Source organism: Euwallacea similis, chromosome 26 (assembly GCF_039881205.1).
Source record: "Euwallacea similis isolate ESF13 chromosome 26, ESF131.1, whole genome shotgun sequence".
Taxonomy (NCBI): Eukaryota; Metazoa; Arthropoda; class Insecta; order Coleoptera; family Curculionidae; genus Euwallacea; species Euwallacea similis.
Window position 1 is genome coordinate 238504 of NC_089634.1, and position 24923 is coordinate 263426.

General features: G+C 38.3%; 2 protein-coding genes across 2 annotated transcripts in view; one reads left to right on the plus strand and one right to left on the minus strand.

Moving 5' to 3' along the window:
* LOC136416994 (neuroligin-4, X-linked-like) overlaps positions 1–24923 on the plus strand; it is an 80862-nt gene that overhangs the window by 37681 nt on the left and 18258 nt on the right. Inside the window, exons 2-3 of the mRNA XM_066402461.1 lie at positions 7739–8194; positions 8389–8653. Of these exons, the coding sequence (XP_066258558.1) occupies positions 8006–8194; positions 8389–8653 (454 nt within the window). The 5' untranslated portion in view covers positions 7739–8005. The remainder of the gene's footprint in view (positions 1–7738; positions 8195–8388; positions 8654–24923) is intronic.
* On the minus strand, positions 4768–6075 carry LOC136417028 (uncharacterized). The gene is made up of 2 exons (XM_066402516.1): positions 5923–6075; positions 4768–5867 (listed from the first exon to the last, which is right to left on the minus strand). Exons 1-2 carry the CDS (start codon positions 5986–5988, stop codon positions 4866–4868), a joined length of 1068 nt encoding a protein of 355 aa, XP_066258613.1. The 5' UTR covers positions 5989–6075; the 3' UTR covers positions 4768–4865.

Consider the following 24923-nt stretch of genomic DNA (forward strand, 5'->3'; position numbering starts at 1 on the left):
TTTAGAACGGCAACAAAGCAGGGAATAACTCATTAGAAGTATATTCTAGCGACACCTTAGCTAGTTAAAACTTCATCGCGAATACTCGCCCCGGGGGCAGGAAACTCTTTTACATGGTACCTAAGCGGATAAAGCAGAGCCAAAAGTGAAGCGCGGTTTCAGGACACGAACTCGTTAATGGTTTTATGGCTAAACTTTTAATTGACTTTGTTGTGTTTTGGGCTCAATTATTTTTCTGTAATAGATACCTAAGTAACGAAGTTATATCGGGATTTAGGGAAATAATGATCGCTGCGGGAAGAAAGCTCGTAAAGCAGAAGAGAAATTATTTTATGACCAGTGCACTCTCTCTCATAGCCTGAGGACATAGAGGCGATGGCTGCAATAACAATTTTCAAAAGGTACGATAAATGTGGAGAACTAGGACGGATTTTACATCAAAAATCGCAATCTGGAACAATAAACTGTCTCGTTCGCCGGATTATTTTACTACGCGGGAATTTAATGCACTTTCGTGCCCACTGGAACGAGACCTAATGGCTACAATAACATTTTTCAAAGAATAAAGCCAAACAAGCTCTAACTTAATTTGCAAAACGTTCCGAGCTTTTGTGTTCTTTGGCGGGGTTATAATCAGCTTAAAAGGATTACTGAGGTGTAGTATTAAAATTAGGAATTCGTCTCGTCGAACTTTTTTGAAATGCAATTTATCTGGCAACTTCCCTTAACGTCTGATCCAATATCCTTCGGTAAAAATAGAGTTTAGGAATTTACCTGGAGAAACCGGAACAGAAACTTCAATACGTTGCAAATTGGTCCGAGAGTTTGTCACCCTTGTCACTTAATTTTTCCATATTCTACTTCGAAAAGTTTATCATAGTGTACGTGTGAGTAATTTTAATTCGTCTGGATATAATAAGGCCCCGAGCAAACAGAATCTTAATAAACACATTTAAAAGTTCTACCCTCGGGTATAATACGGGGATTTAAAAATACTGCTGAGCCCAAGCTTCACATCTCTAATCCATATTCATTCGTATTTAATTACGTTTCTTAGAAAATAATGGGAATCCGCTATAATGTTAGCGAAATATGCATTAGGCCTCGAAGGTTGCCAGCCGGATTTCTTGAAGGGACACTGAAATGTAATGAGTTAATGGCCTTTATAAAGAGGTAGGGGCATAGCAGGTAGCTCAAACTGCATTTTCGGGGCACCAGAACATTGAACCAGGGCAATATAGGATCCAAATCTATCAATCAGCATAAAAGAATCAAATTAAAAAAATTTGAATTTTACTGACATTTTCCAAATGGGGGCGAGTTACCTTATTTACCTTACAAGTGCAGAGAGCACTTGCTGCAGGTGAAGAAAGTGATTTTTTCTGCGCTTATGCGGTAAAAACTTTTATCGCACGATCACAAACTTTCTTGACACGTTTGCATGTGATTACGTTTTACGTGCGGTAAGTATTTTTACTGCACATGTGCGGTAAAGCCGCTTCACTGCTCGTCCGTATGAAAAAGTATGAAATACCCACACGACAATTTATCCGTGGTGGAGAAATAAAACAGTTTTCAGTTCAAAGTTTTATTATGTATGACACATTGATAAATAGATGGTGAATTATTGCGAAAAATGTCCGCGCTCCAAACACAACAGTTTAACTAATTACTCGGGGATCTGGCAATAGTAACGTTCACTAATTTATTGTTATGTACGCGCTCTCTCGTTTATAGCAACATTAAAATTTTTATTGAAACAATATTTACAACCATATCGCGGATGTAGACCGAATTAGGTAGGAAGTTTTGAAGCGATTCTTCGAAACTTTTTTGAAAAATTGTCGCACCTCTTTGGCTTCGGAACAAAAAGCGCTTTTAAGATGATTAAAGGAAAGGAACTTTACAATAATTGACGTTTGCTCTGAAGCCAAAACCCGGCTTCTAGAGCACCAAATCAGCCTGTCGAAACAGACTTTCGCCTTTATATTAAATTATCCCAGTTCCTGCTTCGGTCCTTTTTCTTATGGTTATGTTTATAGTTCCTTTGCCTCTGGATTTTTGCATTTAGCATGGAAGTCCAAATTGGGGGCGCCACCAATCTGAATTTTAAAAAGTCCCTGTTTTCGTCTCATCTCACCGGGTTAAGGCCTTTTGTTCGGTGGGCGATGGGCGCTTTGTCAATTATTGCAAACTCGGACGAAGAGCTAATAAACGTGGGATTGATTTTACAGTAGCACAAAGCCTCGAATCCGCCTCAAACTGCGGTTAACACTGTATTGTTAATGACACCCGCCTGGCTGATTAATTTATTCTATTGCGAGAAGGATGAATTAGTTTTTCTTTTAGGGGTGCTCCCCTTATCCGCCTTGCTTTCACATAGCATTCAACCCAATTTGGATCCGCATAAATCATTTCCGATTGGAGCGTAGCGTCTGGGCGACATCGGAAAGAGGGGGGGGGGGGGGGGTATTTTTTATCGCGTCTCTTCCTTATTATGCGCGATCTCAAAAGAACCGCTTATAAATTCCCCCCTATGCATTTAGGACTCTATAATACTAATCAAAATTGAGATCGTTTTCGGTGCTAATTAAACTCGCCTTGTCGTAATTACGTCTTACGCTTTTTAGGTCGATCCTAAGTTATGCAAAGAATTGGATTAATTAGGAATTATCTCAGTCTCCTGGGTTTCTTTGATATTGTAATTTTCTAAATATTTGCATTTTGTCCAGAGGGTTCTGATGTCTGTGAAGCAGGCCTGGAAGCTTTGATATTTTTCCTCCAAAAATGATATAAATTGGGATAGCGAAATTTGATGACAATTATTTATTTTTCTCAATTTCTTCCATCCACTCAAGAGAGTTTGTTGGTGAAATAACGGTGCACTTGCCAAGTTTTCAATGTCTTAATGAGAAAACTTTTAGCAGCGCCTAGTCCAGTTTCTCAAAGTAATCGAGCTTTAAAGTTGTTCCCAAGGAAAGAGATGAAAAATATTGGCAAGTTCAATATTTAAAAAATCACTTAAATTGGAAGTTTTATTGGAAATGTCTCTTTCAGTAATCGTTTTACAGCGCTGTAGCCTCATTGTTTGCACAACCAAACATTGTGTGATACATATATTATGTATCACCTTTCCTTTTTCGCCTCTCTCGCGTGTCTAAAATTAAATTAAGCGCCAAATTCGTTCAGTGTGTACTTACAATAAAACAGGTGCATATTGTAGGGTTTTTTTCTGGCTCACTGGCTATTCATTTTTAATTTCCCATTCGTTCCAGCGCATTTGCAAGGGAAATTGGTAGTGAACGTTTGCGCTTCTAGTGCCAGAAAAAAATAAAAACTTCCCTGCTTAATTAATCTAGAAATGTCGTCAAGGAAAATCAATTTATAACGCTGTCAAAGTAAACACCGGTTCCTTCCGACAATACCGAACCGTACAAAAGCTCATTCAACGTGGAAAAATACCATACAGACGACAGATCAAAATTAATGGTGTATATTTTTCTTCCTTAGGATGATATTAAGTCGTGCCTGGAGCAGAATACGGGCCACAATCGAATTAGCTCCGGCTACGTGAAAATGTGATTTAAGGACCGGAAACGAAAACACCCAGGCAATACGTTTTAATTTCTCTTTAGGGAGGTTCGATAAAATATTTATTTAAAGCGCAAAGACGAATGGGGCTTAAACTATTTTATTAATCGTAAAATGGGTTTATCGGGTTAATGCGCATAATAAAAGAAGGAAAGAATGGCAGTTACTCAGTGAGCAAGTATGCAAAAGTTGCGCTTGAACTGACGAGCTTTCAGGTACTTAAGGTTTATCGTTCAATAAAGTTTTGCTTGCCTTTGGCTCGGCCCTCAATCTTAATGCTTTGCGTAGTGATTTCAACATTCTACGAAGCAAAAAAGCAAACTATTTCCTGTCGTTTCTAATTAATGTGGCAAAACTGCATAGCTTTCTTGGTTTTTACATTTCTTACTAACTGGGCAATGCTGTATGTAAAATAACTTGAAAATGTTAACTTAAATTTGGTTTATTTTAAGGAAACTTTAACATAGCCATACGTCCCTAGAATAATTTTATAGAGACATAATTATATCGAGTTTGTCAGAGATATTGTTCTCCACCATTCTGTCGAGAAAGAGACGAAGGTTTCTTGACAACGTAGTGAATGTCACTTAAATGATCTGTTGAAAAACTATCTTATTTTCTACAACGTAATTCTAATTACCGGTTGAAATTTTATGTAAAGTAGTAACTGTCATTTTGTTTAAATTCATTAAATTTCTCACATATTTCCTCAATTAGCTCGGAAACTGATAGATGCATCTAACGAAAATGAAATCTTAGTGATTTGATAAATCTAACGTCCAGTTCACTTTAAATTGGCTGTTTCGCTAATTGAGGATATTCATGTAAACTATAATAAAATGCGAGATCTTTTTCTTGTAGATTCCATTACGTCTGGGACTGTAATATACCTGCCAACACAAATCTACGTATTCAAATTTCTGGCTACAAGCCATATCTTATAGACGACAATCACAGCCTGTTGCGCAGGGTTTCGGAAACATTCTTGGTAAATACCTTAACTGCTGTTTGTTCAAGAGATCACTTTCAAAATAACATTAATCCTATTTTCTTATTATTGTTTGAGTAGTGAAATTTTAACTTTTACTGCCGCCACAGTTCTGTAGGTCATCATCAAGGACACCTATTGTGCTTTATTACGAACCTTATTGTTATGTTTATATAGTTTAGGACAATATCACGTGATTTTTTCTCAAAATTCTTTATTATAGCACCTTAAGTTTCAATTTATAACACAAAAGGCAAAAGTATTTACAAGAGAATTAACTAAATAATCAAAGTAATGGAGAGAAGGTTGAATCAATAATGCTATAGAGAATACTCTCTAATAAAGTCAAACACCCACTAACTGCCATTTTAAGGATAGGATTGGCCACAGTGGATAATAGCCCCCAAAGGATGCCCCATACACCTCCAAACAAAGTAGTAATGATATCTCTTTGCAGAACTGAAGTACGAGTCTCATTAACGTCTCGTCTTTTCCTGACTGCAGTGTCTGAAGGGATAACAATTGAAGAGTTCAGCAATGATGTGCAAATGGTATTAGCATCGTTTTCAAGCCACTTATTGCTGCAGTTCAGACCTTGCTCTATAAAGAAAATTCCTACTTCTACTGTTGCGGATAAAATGGTGGATATAGAATCTCCTGTGGATTCAACTTCAATGCTTTGAAGTCCTATGATCCAATTTGTTAAGGTTGAATTGATAAAAGTTTTGACTTCCGTAAGGACAGTGTTGCAAAGTGCAGTCTGCATATTTTTAAGTATCTCATTAATAAAATCAGTAATTATATCTCTCTTATGGATGTCTCTTTTCATTACAAAATGCCGCCTTTCCAAAATTTCCTCAAATTGCCTCACTGGTATTTTGTTTGCAGCAATGGTGTTCTGAAGTTGTATACCGATCTCAAGAGCTTTGTTATGCATCACGGCATAAGTTGCCATTTGTTTGATGTAATCGTTAGGGAATAAAGCTCGAGATACATCTTGAGCTCCTTTAAACAGAGCTGCTTCTAATTCTACTGCATCTAATTGCACCGCATCATCCGCAATAATCAAAAGCTTATGACCTAATCCTGAGTTGACTGCGTCTAAGATATCTGGGACCTTAGGATCAATGGTGCTGCTCAAGACATTTACCAAGTTGCTCACAATGGCTTCTGAGGGTTGCAGCAAGTGACTGATGATATTTGAGAACTGGGAGGCTTGAGGCGATTGAGGTACAGTGGTGAAGACGATTTCTTTGGTGAGGTGCACTGAGTGACTGGCCCCCAGACACTACAATAATCCATTGAGTTTATTGGGTAATTTACGGTCGTTATGAAAGACTTACCATCAGCAGTAAAACTAAGGTCGTGGAAGTCATCTTGATGGAACTAGGAGAAAATTCTTTGTGCATACACTGATCGAAACGAAATGAAATATATTGTGAAATGTGTGGTAAATATTTGTGGAAATGATAATGAATTTAATGTGTTTGACTAAGTAAAACAATAGCAGCGGGAATATCATTCGTAGAAATTTGAGTTTGAGCAAAATTAGCAGCACGCATTTCGTTTCGCTAGTCGGAATGCGTTGATTTGAATGTTTAACCAAGATTTCAAAATGATGATGTGTGGCATGTACGGAATAATTATAGGAAAAATCTGGAAGACTTAGGAATTTCTTTGAAACGGGTTGATTGTGCTTACTTTTCAGTTCAGATCAAATCGCTTCTAACTAGTTTTATTAGAACAATATCGCAGGGCAAATAGTAGGAGAGAGAAATATAGTATAGTGACGTATTTGACCCTGAAGAGAGAGAAAAGGGAGAGAACTTTCAACTGTAACATTTCGATCTAACCTGAATTAACTTTCGCACAAAGCTGAATTCTCTCGATCTTTCCCATAGTGCAGTTGTTATTGGGCACATCCCTTTTAGCCATAGGTCCACCTGAGATAAATTAATAATTCAGCCAAGTCTAAAGCCGATGTCGGCTACAAATTCCTCGACACGAATTATAGACCTTTACATGCAAATCACCGGCTGAAATGCATGCAAATCCCATCGCCACAAATTTTATCAAAACAGACCATTCAACTTTTGTAAACAGTTCAAGTCTAATGCTAATCAGCGGAAGGGTGAATATGTTAGAGCCTCGTTTGAATTTCATGAAGTTCGGTCGTACTTTATCGGACGATTTACGGAAAGGTTTATCATTGATTCTTCAATTTCAGGGAAAGGTGATGATGTATCCTATACAGTGCCTAAGGAAAAGATTTTTTTTTAATTACACACAGGGTACCTCAAAAATGCTTGCTAATATATAGAGTGAAAAGGGGTTGGGTTTTATTTAAGATTAGAATACGCCTGTACAGTTAGGAGCGGTTATTGCAGAATTCAGACTGTGGTATAACTCCACAGGGTTACCTTAACTTAAAGGAAAACGCTTTCTTTCTTTCTCTATATTAATGGCTCGCTGGACATACTCGTTTACTACAGGAGAAGTTATTCCCCCCGTTTCCGGCGCTTACTTCGGGAATATGCCTGTAATCTGCAAAAAGCTTTAATGGAAATGTCCCATACATGAAAAAATTATGGAGCATCAAATTTGTGACACAATTTAAATGAATGGAATTTTTAGCCGGTCTATATCAGGTGTATTTCATTCTTACTAAATGGTAGTAAACTATTTAGACTGCTTCTCTCTATAAGCATATGACGGCCACGAGTTATCTTAAAAAATTGAACTATTGTTTTTATATAGAGCGATGCAAGTCGAGAGTTTCACAACAAAATTTTCTTTCACTATTCCCAATCTTCCACTGCTTTGCATTTTCAAAGTCGCACAAGAAATGTCTCAAAAGTTAACATCGCTTCATTTCACGCCCAGGAAAGGCCTGTAACAATAATTTAATTGATTAAAATTGTCTCGGTTAAGGAATTAATTTTGTTTGAAAGTTTTAAAACAGATTTCCTTTTCCTGCTGGAGAAAAGCTCCGTAACAAATTTCCGAAATGACACTGAAAAGGCCTCAAAACTAATCCACCAGCAAAGTGATATTAGCCAATTAACTTCCGCTGAATTGCAGAGAATCGAATTTGAATCCTAATCGAAACTCGCCCCATTTATTTGTCAACAAGGGGATTAATGATCGGCTTTGTTCCAGGATAAAGGAGCAGCCGAGTCCAAGATGTCGGCCCCGAGTATGAATGGAGCTTCGCAGACGCCAGCCACCACCAGCCTGGACCAACAGATTACTTTCGACCGAGTTCCGCGGTATAAGTACGTTCAGGAAATAATTAATTCCTGAAACTTTACGGGGCGGAATTTTTCATCCGGATTGAAAGATTTTCATTAAAACTTCCGTCGTTATCGCGCAAGCATCACGGAATTTAAATTCGATCCTACGAGCCATGTTTCCTACTTGAGAATCATGGGCGTGAAGAGCAGCGGCTTGCCGACAGTTCTCTTCATCTTTCTCGGTCTACTGGCCGAGGCTGTAGCGGACTACAGTTTCATCAAGGGCGCCAAAATCAGTAGCAGGATCGTGCAGACCAAATATGGAAGGCTGCAAGGGCTGCTCGTCCCCATGGATCAGCATCGCTATCTCAAGCCGATCGAGGTAAAAGTTTAATTCTCATATAACGCACGTAAATCTTCGCTCCCTGGATGGTGATCACTAATCAAAAAGGAAATAAATTGGTCGCCCAAGGCAACCCTTTAATTAAAGCTAATTCCCTTTAGATCTGACGTTGGGACAAAGAGAAATATATTTCATGTTTAACAATAAAGGGCTAAAGTTATGATCTGTGTCAGGTGTTTCTTGGAGTGCCCTATGCTACACCCCCCGTCCAATCCAACCGCTTCAGCCCTACCAGAACTCCATCCCCTTGGGAAGGAGTGCGGGTGTCCGACAAAATGGGCCCTGCCTGTCCGCAAAGACTGCCCAATATATCGAACGAAACGGCGGCCTTGGAGAAGATGCCCAAAGGGCGCCTAGAGTATCTTAAGAGGCTGCTGCCGCTGTTGAGGAATCAGAGCGAAGACTGTTTGTATTTGAACATATTTTCTCCCGCACAAGGTAAGTTTTCATTTTTAACTGCCAAACTAGAGATCTTATCTTAACAAATTTATTAGAGAGCACTATAAAGTCGCATGCGAGTTCGCCATACATATCGCAGTAAAACCTCGATAAATTTCCAAGAATCGATCAGCGGTAATGCAAGTTGGACCAAGTCCAAGATGGAATACAAACTCATTTAACAATCTGTATAGGGAAGTCCTGCTTCGAGATTAACGATTTCGATTCGTCGACGTGCATTTTAAACCGAGTCTCCGACAAATCGCTAAAAGAATGGCAAATGCAGAGGGCGTTTGATTAAAGCACAATCAAAATTTTTGCGGAGGAAGGGAACATTTATTATCTTAGGGGTAAGGAAAAAAGAACGGGCCCGAGCACGAAATCTGCGAAATCTTTGTTCATCAATTATCCGGAACGTTTTCTTGCCTTTATTTGGGAATCAGCCCGGCGAGCTCTCTTACTTACTTATGATAAATGTAGTTCGTCATTGATTTCGAGGGGGATGTTTCCTGTTTTCCGCGCCCCAGCAGGAATTATTTAAATTTATTCCGAAGTTTGCCAACAGCCTAAACAGGTGTAGGCAATCTAAACTTCGCCTTGCAAATTAACACGTCACGGCAAGGGAATATATTAATACGTGCCCTCTAATAAACCATAGAAGATCTCAGATTGATTCAAAGCAATTTGGAGGTGGAGGCTGAGAACGCGATAACAAGGCTTGCGTAATGTTCAACATTTAGTTAATGTTTAGGGCATCCATAAATATAATTCAGGACAAAATGGTGGATATTGAGCCGTACCTATTTCGGAAAATTTCAAACTGGCGTTAGGCCCTTCTGGATGTCGACCCTGTCTCTTTCACTATTTTTTGCTTTAATAAATAGTTCTCAAACATATTGACACCGCTCAAGTTATGTTCTATCGGACGATGCCGGTCGAAAGAAATCCAAGCAGAGATTTTACAGGTAGGTGTTTGCATATTGTGTCAGTGCGTCGCTCGATGAAAAATCTATTGTCAGAAAAATTTCGAGAGGCATTGCGCGGTAAATCATTGCTTGAACGGTGCCAAGATGAAAGAAAACTCACACTGTCTTATTTAATATTTATTTCCAGTCATTTTGTACGATTTATCTCTCCTCAGAAATAGAAGGAGAAAAGTGCTTCTCTGACAGTTTCCTTCTACGGACACTCAATGGAACTGTTCTCCCTGTCGTAAAACAGGAATGCTTCACACGGAAGTATACCAATAAAGCTGCTTCCTCCCAGAAACCTCCAACTTCGTAATCGACAGTTTACAGCTAAATTTACTGTCACTTTATGAATCTGCTTATCCCGGGCCCTGGCCTTTGAAAACTCGAACAATGCCCCGTAATCTCCGACAGCAAGAGCAGTTCCTGCTGCTTGTGCGCGATTATTAATTTGTTATACAAAACGTTTATCGTTAGTTTTATTGTTAGGAATTACAACTTGAGTAATGCCGGACGATATTTCGCCGAGTGCGATATTTTAAACGAGCCGAAATAATTAACCATTTTTACGTGGTAAATCCAGATTAAGGACGCGCAAAAAATTGCCACAATATTTCTCAGGTATATGAGCGTCGGCGATGATAAAGTGGCTCGGTGTTTGCGGTGAGCTCGCTTTGTCATCGGTGACACGGCGTGGAAAAAGTGACCGTTTAAATTGTCTCGGAATTATTAAAGTAAAGCAGGGAGGAGGTATTTTTCGAGTATGTCTTCAGGGAGGTGATGTGAGCAAACATTATGTCGAGGCAGCGAGCAAAAGAACTAATATTAAAACCGGCAAAGAAGAGGAAGACAATCTAATTTGAAGTCTTGAAATTAAGTAAAACACACTATGGAGCGAGTTATTAAAGGGTGAAGTGATGGGAGATACTGAGTCACCAAGTTTGAACTCTTTTTTCTGCACCGTCAATCGTGTTCGCCATTTTGTCAAGCTTTACTTGACGCTTTTTATTGGGCGGTATCGGCAGATCCTCTATAGATAAGAATTACTATCTTCCTTTCCCCATTTCCTCTTTTCCGAGGATAAAAATAACATTAAAAATTTCGCGTTAGCGTTAAATCAGTGATTCCTTACATTAAAGTTCCACATCGTTTTCCCTCCATTTGAATGCTCGGCAAGGGCTGCTTGATGCAATATCTAATTCCTGCAGTCGCGTGTACAAATTCAGAGACGTTATTTAAACCTCAAAGGCTGTTTAAATCAAATTTTATTGCGACGTAGGAATGCAAATTAAGATTCTGCCAGTCGGGGAGCAACTTTACCGAGACGAGAGATGTGTGTTTGCTTTGCGTTTCTCCATGGTTTTTGCTCGCTTTTTTCGCTAGTTTATAGTAATCCTGGAACAATGCAACGGAATATCCAGACATAAGCAGGCACGTCTCCATAAACTCCCGGCTCCAACTCGGATCCATCTAAATAACAGTCCGAGACTTTACGGTAAATTGTGATTTAGGACTTTCCAGGATTAAATAAATCCTTCGCTGTTGTTCCGGCGCATTCACAAATATCGCCGACGTCTTCGGATGCTAATTGCAGAAAATTATTTGGGACTCGCAAAGAGGCAATTTAAACGTGGTTTATATTACATGAGGGCTATTAAAAAGACTTGAAATCCTTTGGGGAATTTCGGGGACGTACATTGACGAGGCGGCCAAAATACTTCCGTAAATGCGGCTTAAGTTAATCCGATTCTGGGCAGGGAAATCTTAAATCAGAAGTTACGGGAGAGATTTTTCGGTACGGATTGAGCCGATGCTGCTGGTTTCTGTTTTAGGGGAGGTTTTTCATGTTTAAGTTTAGCTTAAAAGGTTTAAGGTAGCGCTAAGGCTTTTCAGGAAATGAAAAATTGAATGTTGCTTTATGTAGAGAAATGAAGGAAGCGAGCTTTATAAGATACATGCAAGACTATTAGTATTCCTCTTAGGGCAGTGGCTGTGAATAAAATTCATTATAGTTAGTTGAATCTGTATATTGAAAATAATGGGCGCATTCAGGGGAACAGCAGCGCTGCAGCGACTTCTCACAACGATTGTATTGCGTCGCATGGCTGAGTTAAATCGGTAAGGCGTACTGCTCAGGAAAAACTGAAATTTCGGATTGCGAAGGCAAAAAGTGTCGCTCAGAATGCTGACACATGCGAAAAGTAAAAATTGAACGATTTAACTAATGGAGGTCGTCAGTAAAAACCGACGCAATATCCCGACACACTTTTTCCTTATCTGCCACAGATGTAACCGGGCCGAGCCTCTTTTTTCAAAAACCTGGACTGATTGATACATCAGGAAAATTGAATATTGGTTATTCATCATTTATAGATTTGCTAGCTGTCGAAAACATGTTCGGCTCGTTACAGACGCGTATCAACAAAAAAGTATTCGGAACCAGTAGGATTACTAATAAACGACACAACAAAAGCCATTTTTCCCTTGTGGATGTCCGGGCTTGGTAATAAATTATCCGGCAGGCATTTACCGCACAATTCTTTCGCGAACAGCAAAAAGACAATATGTTAAAAAAACGGGTCCATCAATTTTGCGGGGAAACGTAGTGTCGCTTCTGCGACATTCTTTGTAATAAAAATCTATTAACACGTCCTCTAGACGTTCCTGCTAGAGTTGAAAGCGGCCCATAAAGCAGCTGGTTTGCTTGAATTCCTGCAATATTTGAAATTTATAGGTGCAAAGCGTTCGCATCTTCAACAGGCCAGGGAGATTGTTGAAATTGGATATAAGTGTTTGTTTAGAGTGGGTACTACAAAAAATTGTCTGAAAATCTGCGCAGCAGCAAAGGAGATAAGTTTTCTAGCCAGAATATCCCCTGTCCAGTGCGCTGTAAGCGGCCCCATTGCGAAATGTTAGTGTGTTCTTCTAATAGCGAATCCTCAGCGTTGCTCCGAAAATCCGTAAATACCTTTGCTAACGATTTCCTTAACGACTGTGCCCCTATTACCGAAGAAGTACAAAAGCCATATATGAGCGTCGTAAAGACGTCTCACAAAAACGAACGGAAAGCAATTCAAAGTTCTCCAGTTAAGAGCTGAATCTGGCGCTTGTGCCAGTTTCGGGAACGCCCTAATCAGATTTTGCTCTCTGTATATTTGAGGCAAAAAGTCTTGACGTATAACTGACGCATTATTGAGACAACTAATTTGTGGAACATAATTAAAATTTAGGTTTGGGAATGAACGCACATTGCAATTAAAATCGATCACAAAGGTTTATCCATACGCACACACAACATAAGCTTATAGAATTATGGTGACATGGTGGGGCCTGCAAATTGCCGTTTATTGCACCAATTAGGGCCTAAATTATCGAGAGCCAAATCAACCAAAATCTGACCGAATCAATGGGGACGTGGATAAAAAAGCCGGAAATATTGTGGGCATGAAGGCTTGAAAATAATTATCCGTTTTCCCTGAATAATTTGGAAATATATTTACATGCTTGCATAAATAGTTTATTTATCATTCGGTTGGATATAAATAGGTTGGGCCTCGGGCAAATTGGTCCAATTAGAGATGCCATGCTAAAAATGTTGATGTTAATTAACATTGCTAACTTTGCAATATGAATCGATCAAGGATGGGAGTTTTGTAATAAATTTGTTTTGACTTCAGAATTGGAACGAGCTCCAGAAAATTAATAGTTGCCTTCTCTGGCTTTAAGCACATTTTTCGTTCGCCTTAAAAAGTAGAAACAAAATTCTTTCTTCGAGAGCTGCATTACTGAATGTAACTAATTTAAGTGAATTCCGGAGAATCTCATTAGGAACTTTTTCCTCCTTAGAACTGCAGAATAATTACTTTTGTGTTGCCAGGACTGCAAATATTTTTCGAGGCGTTTCAGGGATTTTAGACAAAGATGAAGGATTATTTAGTTCGTTAATTTATAAGCATCCGGAATTTTTACGACTATTTTTTTCTCGGTGTAAATTAGTAAATGAAGCATCCTTTCCCTTTGCGTTTTCCCTTCTTTCCAGGGTATTTGTCAAACCCCCGGGGGGCAATATCTCTCAGATGTCCCTTGCTCAATATTCCCCCAGCACTTATCCCAAGCATTCAGGCTACATCAAACCGTACAATCCTGATGGATCGGCCCAATCATGTTCAACATGGTCGATATATCATTTTTATAAAGCGGGCTTCCGTCACGTGGATCGCGAAGCCTCGCATTTTGTAAATATATTAAGCCTCAGACGTTTGTTAAGGAAATGGGACGAAGTTTTCGCTATTTAATTAACGGAGATTTAAGGGATTACGCTCGCAACTTTGCGGGGGATTAAATTTTAAGTGCAAGTGTGGTGCAGTGACAAGTGCAGGCTAAAAACAAATCGGTAATTGGAGTTGCAGGAACTGCCTTGGAAGTTTTGAGTGACATCTCATTTGAGATAAATGAAGTCATGTTGAACAAAAACAACAAATCAGTGCTGGCAACTCGATTATGTGAGGGGAGGGTATTGAAATCGCCCCTGCAATACGTGGCCCGATGGAATTTTCAATCGAACGCCCTGAAAAACCGGGTTATTGTGCCATAAACAATGCGACCTCATTAGTCTCGGTGGAAATGATATTTGTGGAGTATATTTCACGTTCCAATGTTCATAGAAAATTCGTACAAAATTATGCTTTTAGTGCTAATAGAAACCTGGTTGTGTGGCAGTGCGATTCCAAAACGACGTGAAGGAATTTTGAGCTGAAAAGTGCAGCTTTATGGGTAGTTTATGGCTTTAGTTCACTTTTTTCAAACATAGAAAAGTTGTTGTAAAAGCAATGAGAGGAATAGACAGAGTCACCATCTAGCAGTGAATGTTATGGAATAAGGGGTATCCCTGGAGACGCGTCAAGTGCCATTGCCACATAATCTAGAATTAAAGTTACAAACATCTAATAACAAATTATTTATATTTTAGGAAAAGTATACAGTTGCCATAAATTTACACTTATGGTCATGACTTGGAAACGAAGTAGGTACCTACAGGAAAGCCTTTTTACAGATTTTTTATAATTTTCTCCATGAGCTCATATTGAAAAAAAGTTTACTGGTAAAAATGATATTAAGCATAGCTTCATAAAATTACCAAATGTAAGAAATTCGGATCAACTGTTATTTTTTAAAATTATTTCATATTCAGAAGTTTCCAGCAAATTTTAAAATATTTAAATAGTTTGAAAATATTTAGAAATATTCGTGATGAGTGTAATATTTAAAAATTTTAAGGACAAGTTTTTTAAAATTCTGAAAATCTGATAAACGATTCTTTTACGCCAAGAAAACCAAAGAAGTCAGTAAATTTCCTACTTTAATAATTCTATGGAAAGTTCATAAATTTTTCCATATTCTCAGGAAGGGGCTTGGAAAACCGGGAAACATCCATTAAGTTAAAAATTCGATATCAAGAAGCTTGAATTTAAATCTATTCACAACTGCAAACGTGAAGCAAGCTCGCATATCGTCCTGAGAGTCCTGGAAACAGTTGGAACTTAGAAAAGTTGCCAGTAATACCTGAAACTTATTAAATAAACATTAAAATAATTTATTTAAATTAGTATTCGAGGTTTTGAAAGACTTCTGTAACGATTCTTCCTCACTGAAATTAAATCTGAAGCACTCAGTGGCACTTATCCTCTCAGAGATGTGATGAAGAAACTATTGAGTAAAATCTCTGCTAACTATCAGTTGTAAGTCAGACTCATCAAAGATAGTATGTTGCATGGTGTATGTTTCAGACAGATCGTCGTCAAGAATTTCAAAATTCCATACCCTTTGCATGCTGCCTTTTACAGCTTAACCACCAGTTTTCGTCTCTATTAAAGCCCCAGAGCAAATGGGTCAACAACATTGTTATATTCATATCTGGACTATATTACACGTCCATTACAAGTATAAGTACCATTATGAATAAATTATCAGCCGCCTGCATGGACCAATGTAAATGACATCTAGTGTTTACAACGATGTATCTTTTTTAGATAACATTATTTATTTAAGTATTAGTTTGCTTGGCGGTTACATCACTCACGTCATTCCCATGCAAATAATCCGTACACACGGATATACACTAGGGCGAAATTTGTATACACGAGCATAATTGCGGTGCTTGTTAATATTTGCTTGATTAGTTTATCGCAAAATGGCAGCCTTCCACGCGGATGCCATTCATTTGGGTTAATAAACCATTTTCCTTTTCAAGATGTCTATCCCCCCATTCGAGATGGGCTTCCGAAGTAATACCAATTTAAGACTGTAATTACCTGTAATAGGATTGATTTTTTGTTGATATTAACCCTGCACCTGCATAGTTTAAGCTTATACATGGCAGTAAAACAGGCCATTTCTTGAATGTTATTTCCTGAGTCGTAAGCCGCGGAAATAAACGTTAGTTGTGCAAAAGAGAACGGGGATTCTTAGACATAAATCTTGGAGCGAGGGCCCATAAACAAAACTGCCTTCCTGAGCATTTGTCCGATTTTCTTAATGAAAATTCTTGCTGCTTTTAAAGTCGCTTGACTGCGTAGTAACTCGTTTCTTTTCTGTCTCCGAATAAAATGATCAGAGCTAATATATTTACAGCGATTTGCTTTGCGTCGATTGTAAAATTCGCGGCCCTCATCAATCTAAATAGGTAAAAATTCCCGACCTTCATCGATCTAATTAGTAAAGCAATCCCCATTTGTCTACTCAGCACTAAGTTAATCTTCGATTATAGATTAACACTGATTAAAGTAGGTAGTTTTCGGAATTCTAAACGTAAAATAATGTGCTAAAACAGTTAATATTTCTCGTCGGTTTGCACGTTCTTCCGCCTCCCCATTCCTCTAGGATTACTTTCGTGCGGAGAATCTTAACGAAGTAACGCGAGGAGATAAGAAAATTAATCACTGACAAGCTTTGTTTTCGTTCGAAACCAGATTATCCTAATTTGTCTTTGCTACCCGATAACGGTGGTTTATCGATCGCTGTATCGCACAACGAATAATGATAGATTGAAAATTTGAGGAAACATCAATAGAAACGTGTTCTATTGAAGAATCATTATTCAAAAAAATCCGCAAGAAAGAACGAAAGGGGGGTTTGAAACGTCAGTATCAGAACGGGACACAAAAGACCGAATGTGTGGGCCAGCCTGAACATGATGGTTAAATACTCGCTGAGATTAATGGGTCACTTGTTCCGCTTTTGGGCAGTTTTTACCCTGTTAATTTCAGATAAAATATGTTTTTGTGTTTGGCGGTCAAAAATCTCACCCTTTGTTCCCATCCAGAAAGAATAAACCTCGATATGTTAAACAATTTTATTTATCCAGAGGGTTTTCACCCTTTCCCGGAAAACCCTAAAAAAATCCGCTCAAAAATCTCCATACAAATTGCTTCGCCGGACTTGGAGTGGGCATAATCCAAAAGGAGGAGCGTGGATTGTACGCAAATAATTACGCAGATTTTTCCATTCCTTGATAGCGCGTATGTCACGTTGTTACTCGTTTTATTACCCCCAACCGTCGGGAAAGTGAGATTGGATAGAATGGTATTAGAATTTATGTTAAATAGTTTTGCTCGCTTTTAGGGAACAAACTCGAGCAAGGTTCGATATATTTATGTCAGTTTGAAGAAAGTTTAGCTCCAGTTTCATTGTCTGAAAGGGGGAAAGAATCGTAAGGTAATATTACGTTACTGAAACGGATTTTCCTGAAGGGGTGTTATTGCAATTTGAACTTTAACATTCTTATCACACCATACATACATAATATAAGAATGTATGTAGAATTCAAATGAGATGAAGCTGAAGGAGGGCTCAGTGATGTAATTTTTATGAAAAAACGCCAGATCAGTCCAGTTTATTTTCTACGGTTCAAGTAACAGCCCGACAATACGAAATGGATATTAGAATATTCAACTTGACCGTGGCTTGACCGCTATTGTGAATCGTCTTTTTATGCTTGGTTTTTCAGACTTCTAGAATTACGTCACCATAACAATTTCCAAATATATGAAAATGCTCAAAAGACCTCTCCTTGTAACGCTCAAAAGGCCTTCATAAGTCTTCGAAATAGATGTTAGCTTCGAAGTATCACAGAAAATACCTGTTTGCATGAGGGAATCGTATATGGTATGCAATAGTCTCGTAGCGATCGATTTGGGAAATCAAATTTCTAGCCATCTCAATCAAAGAAAAATCAGATATTTCGTATTTGAAAGGATTGAGAATTTATGTCACACGTGAGAACTATTTTATTTCGCTTTAAAATCCAAAGGGCTTAATTTATCGTAATAACCGTAACTCTGGACTTACGGCGAATGCGTTTTGGGTTCAGTGAAATAACATCCTTAAGTTATAGCCCGTGCACTAAATTGCGACACTATTGCCTCCTCTTCTTCGAGCCATTATAACTTCTTTTTGTCGTAGCATCTTTTAAATTAACGAAATCTTGAAAAGTTACCCCATTTTGAGATATACGTTGTATGTGAGAATAAGAGAGGTATTTTCGAGGTGTTGTTGATTTTCTTCATACCCGGAATCATGTACATTTAATTATTGATTTCAAAGTGGTCCTACACCACGCAAGACTTCTTTTTTTTTTGGCAAAGCCAATGCACAAAACTTCTGCCTCACTTTGCTATCAGAAGAACGTGTATTTACGCGGCTCTTAAAACTCCGACCAGGAAAACATGGAAAATATGCCTGACTCGCAAAGTTTCCTCCGAAGACATTATAAACCGAAGCTTTCGGTGTCTGGTTACTTTTATGTACTTTGGGTAACTCCTGCTCGCGCTTCAAAACCGCTTTCAGCCCTATAAATCAATTGGAACTCTGTGAAAACTCCCCATCGCCAGACATATTCGAGAACTCCTTTTTAGCCGAACTTCATTTGCTCGGGCTTCAGTGGAGCGACAACACTTAAAAAATAACGAAAGCCGACGGCTCGAGGAGCGTTTAAAAGAAAAGCGATGTCGGAGGAATTAAAGTTGCATCGAAAATTACCATTAGAGCTCCAAGACACTATAGAAAACCCCTTTAAAATACGCTCATGAATAGAACGACTTGCCTTGGAAGTTTCGCCTTTACTTAAAACTTTGGCGCGTAGCGCCAGGCTTTCAGAGCTCGTGAATTGATTTACCGAATGTTTTAAAAGTGGTGTGAAAAGACGAAGGAAAACTGTTTAGGGGCGAAGAAATTAAAGTCCTGTTTTGTAAACCGCTAAATATCGATTTTTAAATTCGATTAAATTATTGAGACGCATCTCCATTTGAAGTGATGAGGGACACGAGTTTTTTTTAAATCAGAACAATTGCGTTTTTCTGGGATCAACAAGACTTAATCCTTATTCGTAAAACTGGGAAACGAGTTTCGGCAAAAATTCGATTTAGTACAGAACAGCAAAAAGTGTGATTTATCGAGGACCATCTTAGGGATCCGAAAACAAGCGATTTAAAAGCTCGAAGCGAGAAATCTGGGGTTACTGATTTTTTTAAATTTATCTGCCGACCGGATTGGGACGTCGAGCTTTCTGGAAGCACAAATATAATTAATTTGCCTTCGAAAAAAGATGCCAAAGCTTATTTATTTCGGAATGAAAATTTCTGTTGAGTCTTGTCAAGCAGGGCCTCAATGGATTTTCGGAAAAGAAATTTAGTTTGCCCTAAGATAAACGAGGGTTTTCAGTGGCATGCTTGGGTGAAATTAATTTTCCGCAGACCCTGCACATTATGTTCCTTCGGTTATTAAATTGGAGTCTTCTATCACGTGTAGAAGCCATCACTCTCGTCTTTACTTTAGCCTATTGTTTGTCTTGTTCCTTCAATATCAGAACAGGTTACGAAAAGAAACCACCCTTGTTCGGCTTAAACAGCTATTCTATTTAATACCCAGATCTTAAGGGATTCGCTTTAATATCGTCGCTCGACCTTTATAAAGATTTATCGAGTGACACCAGTCCGCGCAAAGAATGCCGGGAATTTTCGATATTTTAAGAAAATATTAGAATCTTCTCTCACTTTTTGTGTGAGTCGATTTTGCGAGGGTGAAAAGGGACACAAAACAATAATAACTCAACAAGAGCTGCAAAGCCAGTATTTTGTGTAGTCCCTCCTCTACGCTCGGCCCGACGGTTTTCCAAACTTTGGTCGCTACACTTTCGAGAGCTAATTTAATGCAGTTTCATTAATTACGTGTAGCAGTTCGTTACAAGTTTGCCGCTTCCGTTATTTAAACCTTTGAACGCTTCCGTCTTAATTAGGCGTTAGGACTATGTGAAGCCGTATTGTTCCTGGCAAGTTGTTAACAACGCCGCGACAACACTTCTTCCTTGTCTCGTTTGAGTTTCTAATTGTTACGGGATCCCGTCGAGTGGAAAATTAATAGTAAATATGCAAATACATTTTGGAATTTGGGCAAAAAATAAATAAAAGGCAATAAAAGTCTCTAATAATCTAGGTGGGGGGGAGAGAGAGAATTGAAAGAAAGTGCATAGCAGGAAAGGGAAGGAAACAGCGGAAGCATGTAATAAACAATATTCAGGTGAATGCAACGCAAATTGTAACGGGCCACGTTTGAGTTCCTTTGTTGCAACGTTATTAATAATCCCTGAGGCGAGCAGTGGCGGCCCAATTTGAATTTCAAAGAGCTGCAACTCGAAAAAATATCAACGGAGTCTTGCGATGTAAAAGTTGGAACTTTGTGGTGTTACTCCAATGCCTGGCCACTGATAGTGTAACTGGAACGTTACGAAGATGATGAAACAGAACTGGAGATTAGGGAAAATTGAGGAGGAATTATGAACTAATTAATTCTTTTTATGGGAATACAAATTTTGGTGTTTACATTTACGTTAATTGGTGAGGAGTGAGGAGATAATCAATACGAATTTTTCCACGGCCAATTTTATTGAATGAACTGAACTAACCTGAACTAACATGACAAAACTAATGACGCTTTTGAGTAAATTTACATAACGATAAGGTGCGGAAAAGAAAACTAGTTGTGTATACACTTCTTCAAGCAAAAGTAGAAAAATGTTAAGAAGCTTTTATTTGCATAGAAGAATAAAGAGCAGATTAAGGCAACGTTGTGTGTAGCTTAGATAGCTGAAAAGTTACAAAAATTAGAAAATTCGCATTTACTTTAAAAATAGAATCAGCGCTGATACTCTCTGTGAATTTTTGTCCATATCTGAATTTTAAAGTTTGCGCTCTCTTCTCTCAGTTCTTGATAGGAAATATTTATAAGCTCCTAAAATCGCTTTAAATTTTCGCAAACTTCTCTCCATCTTTCGTCTGAGCGCAATTGTTATCAAACTCCCTTCCTTAATCAACAAAAAGGATTCGATATGGTTACATTAAAAAAATAATAGAATATTGAACTCTGAATACTAAACAACGTTGTCCTTTGCAGCGATAAAAGACTGGAGTTTTCAAACTTCGCCTTGTGCATTACTAGATGCAAAAAACTAATGAAATTTTTAGATGAATTTACATTAAGAGCCAGCGCAAAAACGAAAAACAGTTATGTGTATGCACACGTTCAAACAAAAGCGAGTTAATTTATGCGCACTAAGTCAGTAAACCTGGTCCTCGTTTGCACGGCAAACATAGATACGCTTTTCTAGTGCCCATTAAATCCTAAAATGATGCAAAAAACTTGTAGACTCCTTTTATGTATCTCAAGGTGTTATGCATATCTACTGGTTTAGAATTAAGTCAATGCTGTAAAATTTTGAATTTAAGGAAACTTCGTGCTGTCCCTTCAACGTAGCAATTTACAAGTGAGCAGGGCAAGGAGTTTTGAAACAATCCATTGTTTCATTAGGCATAAATTTCAGTCACAAAAGAGAAATCCATCCGTTTCCGTACAAATGAGTCCGGGCTAACGCCGGAACTGCTCCGGTTAAATGCCCGGAACATTCCCTTTTAGTTCCGCGGTTTTCGCGGCCGCACGAGGGTCAGCATTACTTTATTTCTCCGCAGGATTAAATCTTGAATAAAGGCCTTTTGTACCCGGTTATATTTTGCTTTAACTGTCTCTGGCTCTCTAATTAAAGCCAAACATTAGTTCGAGCCCTAAAATCTGGTCAATGAACTATTTAAAGCGGAACGGCGATAAATCAGCTTGGGGCCATTTTAAAAGCGTTTTGTGATAGAAAGGGATTTCATTTTGGTAGTAACACATTTGGTTTGAAATCAATCGATCAAATTCGTGAATAGATATGCGGAATTTATGGCGCAATTCGAAAACTTCGCTTCTTTAACTGCGCAATAACTCATTGTTCAAGAATTAGACAACATTATTATTTTCATCCGGAAAATAGTCAGTAAGAAAATCCATAAAAAACACTTTAGCTCATAAATATTTTAGAGCTCCACCTCTTCATCCCTTCTAGTTCCCTAGCTTCTGTGTTTAGAGAACCACTTTCATACCCTTCCTGAAAATTTTCGAGAAACGTCGAAGTTTTGGGTTTGTCGTTTTTTGGTTTAATGAGATTATCGTCGCTCGCCAATAGGTGTGAGAAAATAATTTGCTGAAGGGGTTCCAGTCAATTTCAAAAACAGGACTGGCATTACCCTTTGGTTCGAAATCAAATCGATCCGCTGAAATGAATAAATATGCTAAATTGCTGTTGGTGCATGCGGGGGCAATTAGTTAAAAACTAAAACAGACTACCATCATCAACTGAACTGGCAGTGAATTATTCAGGCCGGCCAATAACACTAATTATTCCACCTGCCTGTCGTTTACAAATTGAGGCTGCATATGGAAGCTCGCCCTGTTATTGCATTGCATCGGTTTTATTTCAACAAGTTTATACCTCAGGTTTTAATATTTTAAAGCAAAATAATGTTATCGAAGCAAAATATTGTTTTCCCCAACCAAATTAATTAATCCTGAAAAAGGCGCTGTTTAAAAACTCCTAACCCCGATCACTGTGTAGAGGAAACATCAACTTACCTCCACGTGGTGGGTTTTAATTAAAATCTTTCTTCTCGATATTGCGAATTCCATGATATTTAATTTGGGGAGCAATTAGGGCACAATAACAGGGAACTCGTGTCGTATAAGCTTCCAAAAACATCGCAAACAAACGGGCTCTCTGATTGATCGTTGAGCCTTTTACTCGCATGCAAAGCTTCGCAGCTGTCGAAAAATAATACAAAACCAAATGAGATCGTTAGCTCCTGCTAGAATATTGAACGCGGACTTCAGTCTTTATTCCTGCAGATGAGAGACTCTCATTCGCCCGTCGTAGCACAGATCGTAAACGTAATACTAGTTTATTTTATGTACCAAACAAATTAGTTAACTGTATACTTACGGGATAAATAGCCCTATATTTGGCTTGCGGTCGGATGGTTTCAGAAGTTCGCCATGTGCCCGGTGTCTGGAATGATGCAATTTCTGTTTCTTCTCATTAGTGAAATTTGTTGAATCATTCCTGTAAAATTACGCTACTAATTTTCATGAGCCAAGTTCCACATATCCTTTTAACCTTCGCAGATATTGCTCCTTCAAAACCCAATTTCTTCAGTGAATTCAGCTTGGTTCTTTTACAAAAATTGAAATAAACATTCCCAAGCCCTCATCAATCTAATATTCAGACCTCTATCGCGGGCTAAAGCCTGCAGAAATAGAGTCGCACGCCTGAATTCCACCTAATGGAGTTGGAATCCTCAACGAATACCTTTGAGGATATATGTACAAACGCCATTAAACGTATGAGAGATAAAAAGCACCTTTCTCTGGCGTAATAACTAAAGACGAGAAGAAATAATGTCTACGGCAAGCGTTCGGCCGCAAAATCTAGGATTGCTCAGGCGGGGCAATATATCACATCCGAGCAGGTTTTGTGGCTTTCCTGTGTCGAAATTAGTTGCTGAAAATTTGATATTGAGCTTCAATATGAGATTGACCAAAAGTAACAATTCAATAAAGTCTTTGTGAATTTTTTCTTTTGCATTTGCTGGAAGAGACGTGACCGATGCAGGAGAACATAAAGAAGCCACTTAAATCCGGACCATAAATCTTCCTTAATGACTCTTTGTATCTTCGGGATACCTTTTCGTCGACTTCACCGCTGCTCTTTGATTTCGAGTAGATCTTTAAAGGGCGCACCGTCTAGTGCGGCCGCACAAATAGACGGAACGGCCCGATAAATCACCAGGCACGTCCGCCCCTGGAAAACATCGCGGCTAATTTGTGATGCTTTTATCTGCACGCCACGGAAAGTGCTAATGTTTTATCTGGGCCGAGGCGTCGCTTCACGCCACGAACACGCCTTGTCGCCGACGTGTTTTAGTTCGCGTTTTGTGTCGCTTCTTCGATATAAAAGTAGCGAAAAAATGCTGGGAAACTCTTTACCTTCGTTTACTTGATCATTTTCTATTTGCTAAAACAAGAAAAAGGAGGCCTAAATGCCCGCATGAAATTGCATTAATTAGAAAACTCCATTTCTGTATTATCAAACTGCAACACTCAAGCTTAAAACGCGATACAACATCGTAATCAGAATAAAAGCCGAGTTCAAAAACGTGAATATTTAAGATATCACTCTTAAAAAAACAGAGTTGATGATGTTTGTCGAAAATCGAAACATCACATTTTAAACATAACATCGCCACGTTGCAGAAGTGGAAAATTAAATAAGACTAAATATGCAAATTTTATCTCATTAAAGTATTCTCAATAAATTTAATTGTACCTTTGCCCAGAGGTACCTAACATACGTGTGGGCATTACAACGTTGTTGAGGGCTGTTGAGGGCTGATTGAAGTGTACCTCCTGCTTGAACAATTAATGTTCTGAATTATAAATGACATTTCGAAATGCTTAACATGCTTTCCAAATGTTTGACTAATTCAAAAGATCTGCACATTTAACGTACCTAAATTGAATTGGACTAGTGGAACTTCCTTAATATTCCCTCGAACAAATCAATTTACTACGTTCAATACACACTATACGAGTTACTATTCAATCAGCGATCAACAGGGCATTATTAATAATATGTGCGTGTTATTAATAATATATTCTAAAGTCGTAGATGAGGGTTCAGCTCGTTACGAACATTTTAGTACAATTAATTATTAATTCTATAACGGAATATTAAACCACGTTATAATCCGCACGTATCGCCTTTGGACCTAACTGTTTTGTGCCAACTACTTGTGTCAATTGCTTATTCAACTATGAAATAAAATTTCTACACAAGAATTGGAAATCTCAGTTCTGCGTGGTTGTAACAAACAAACGACATTTGA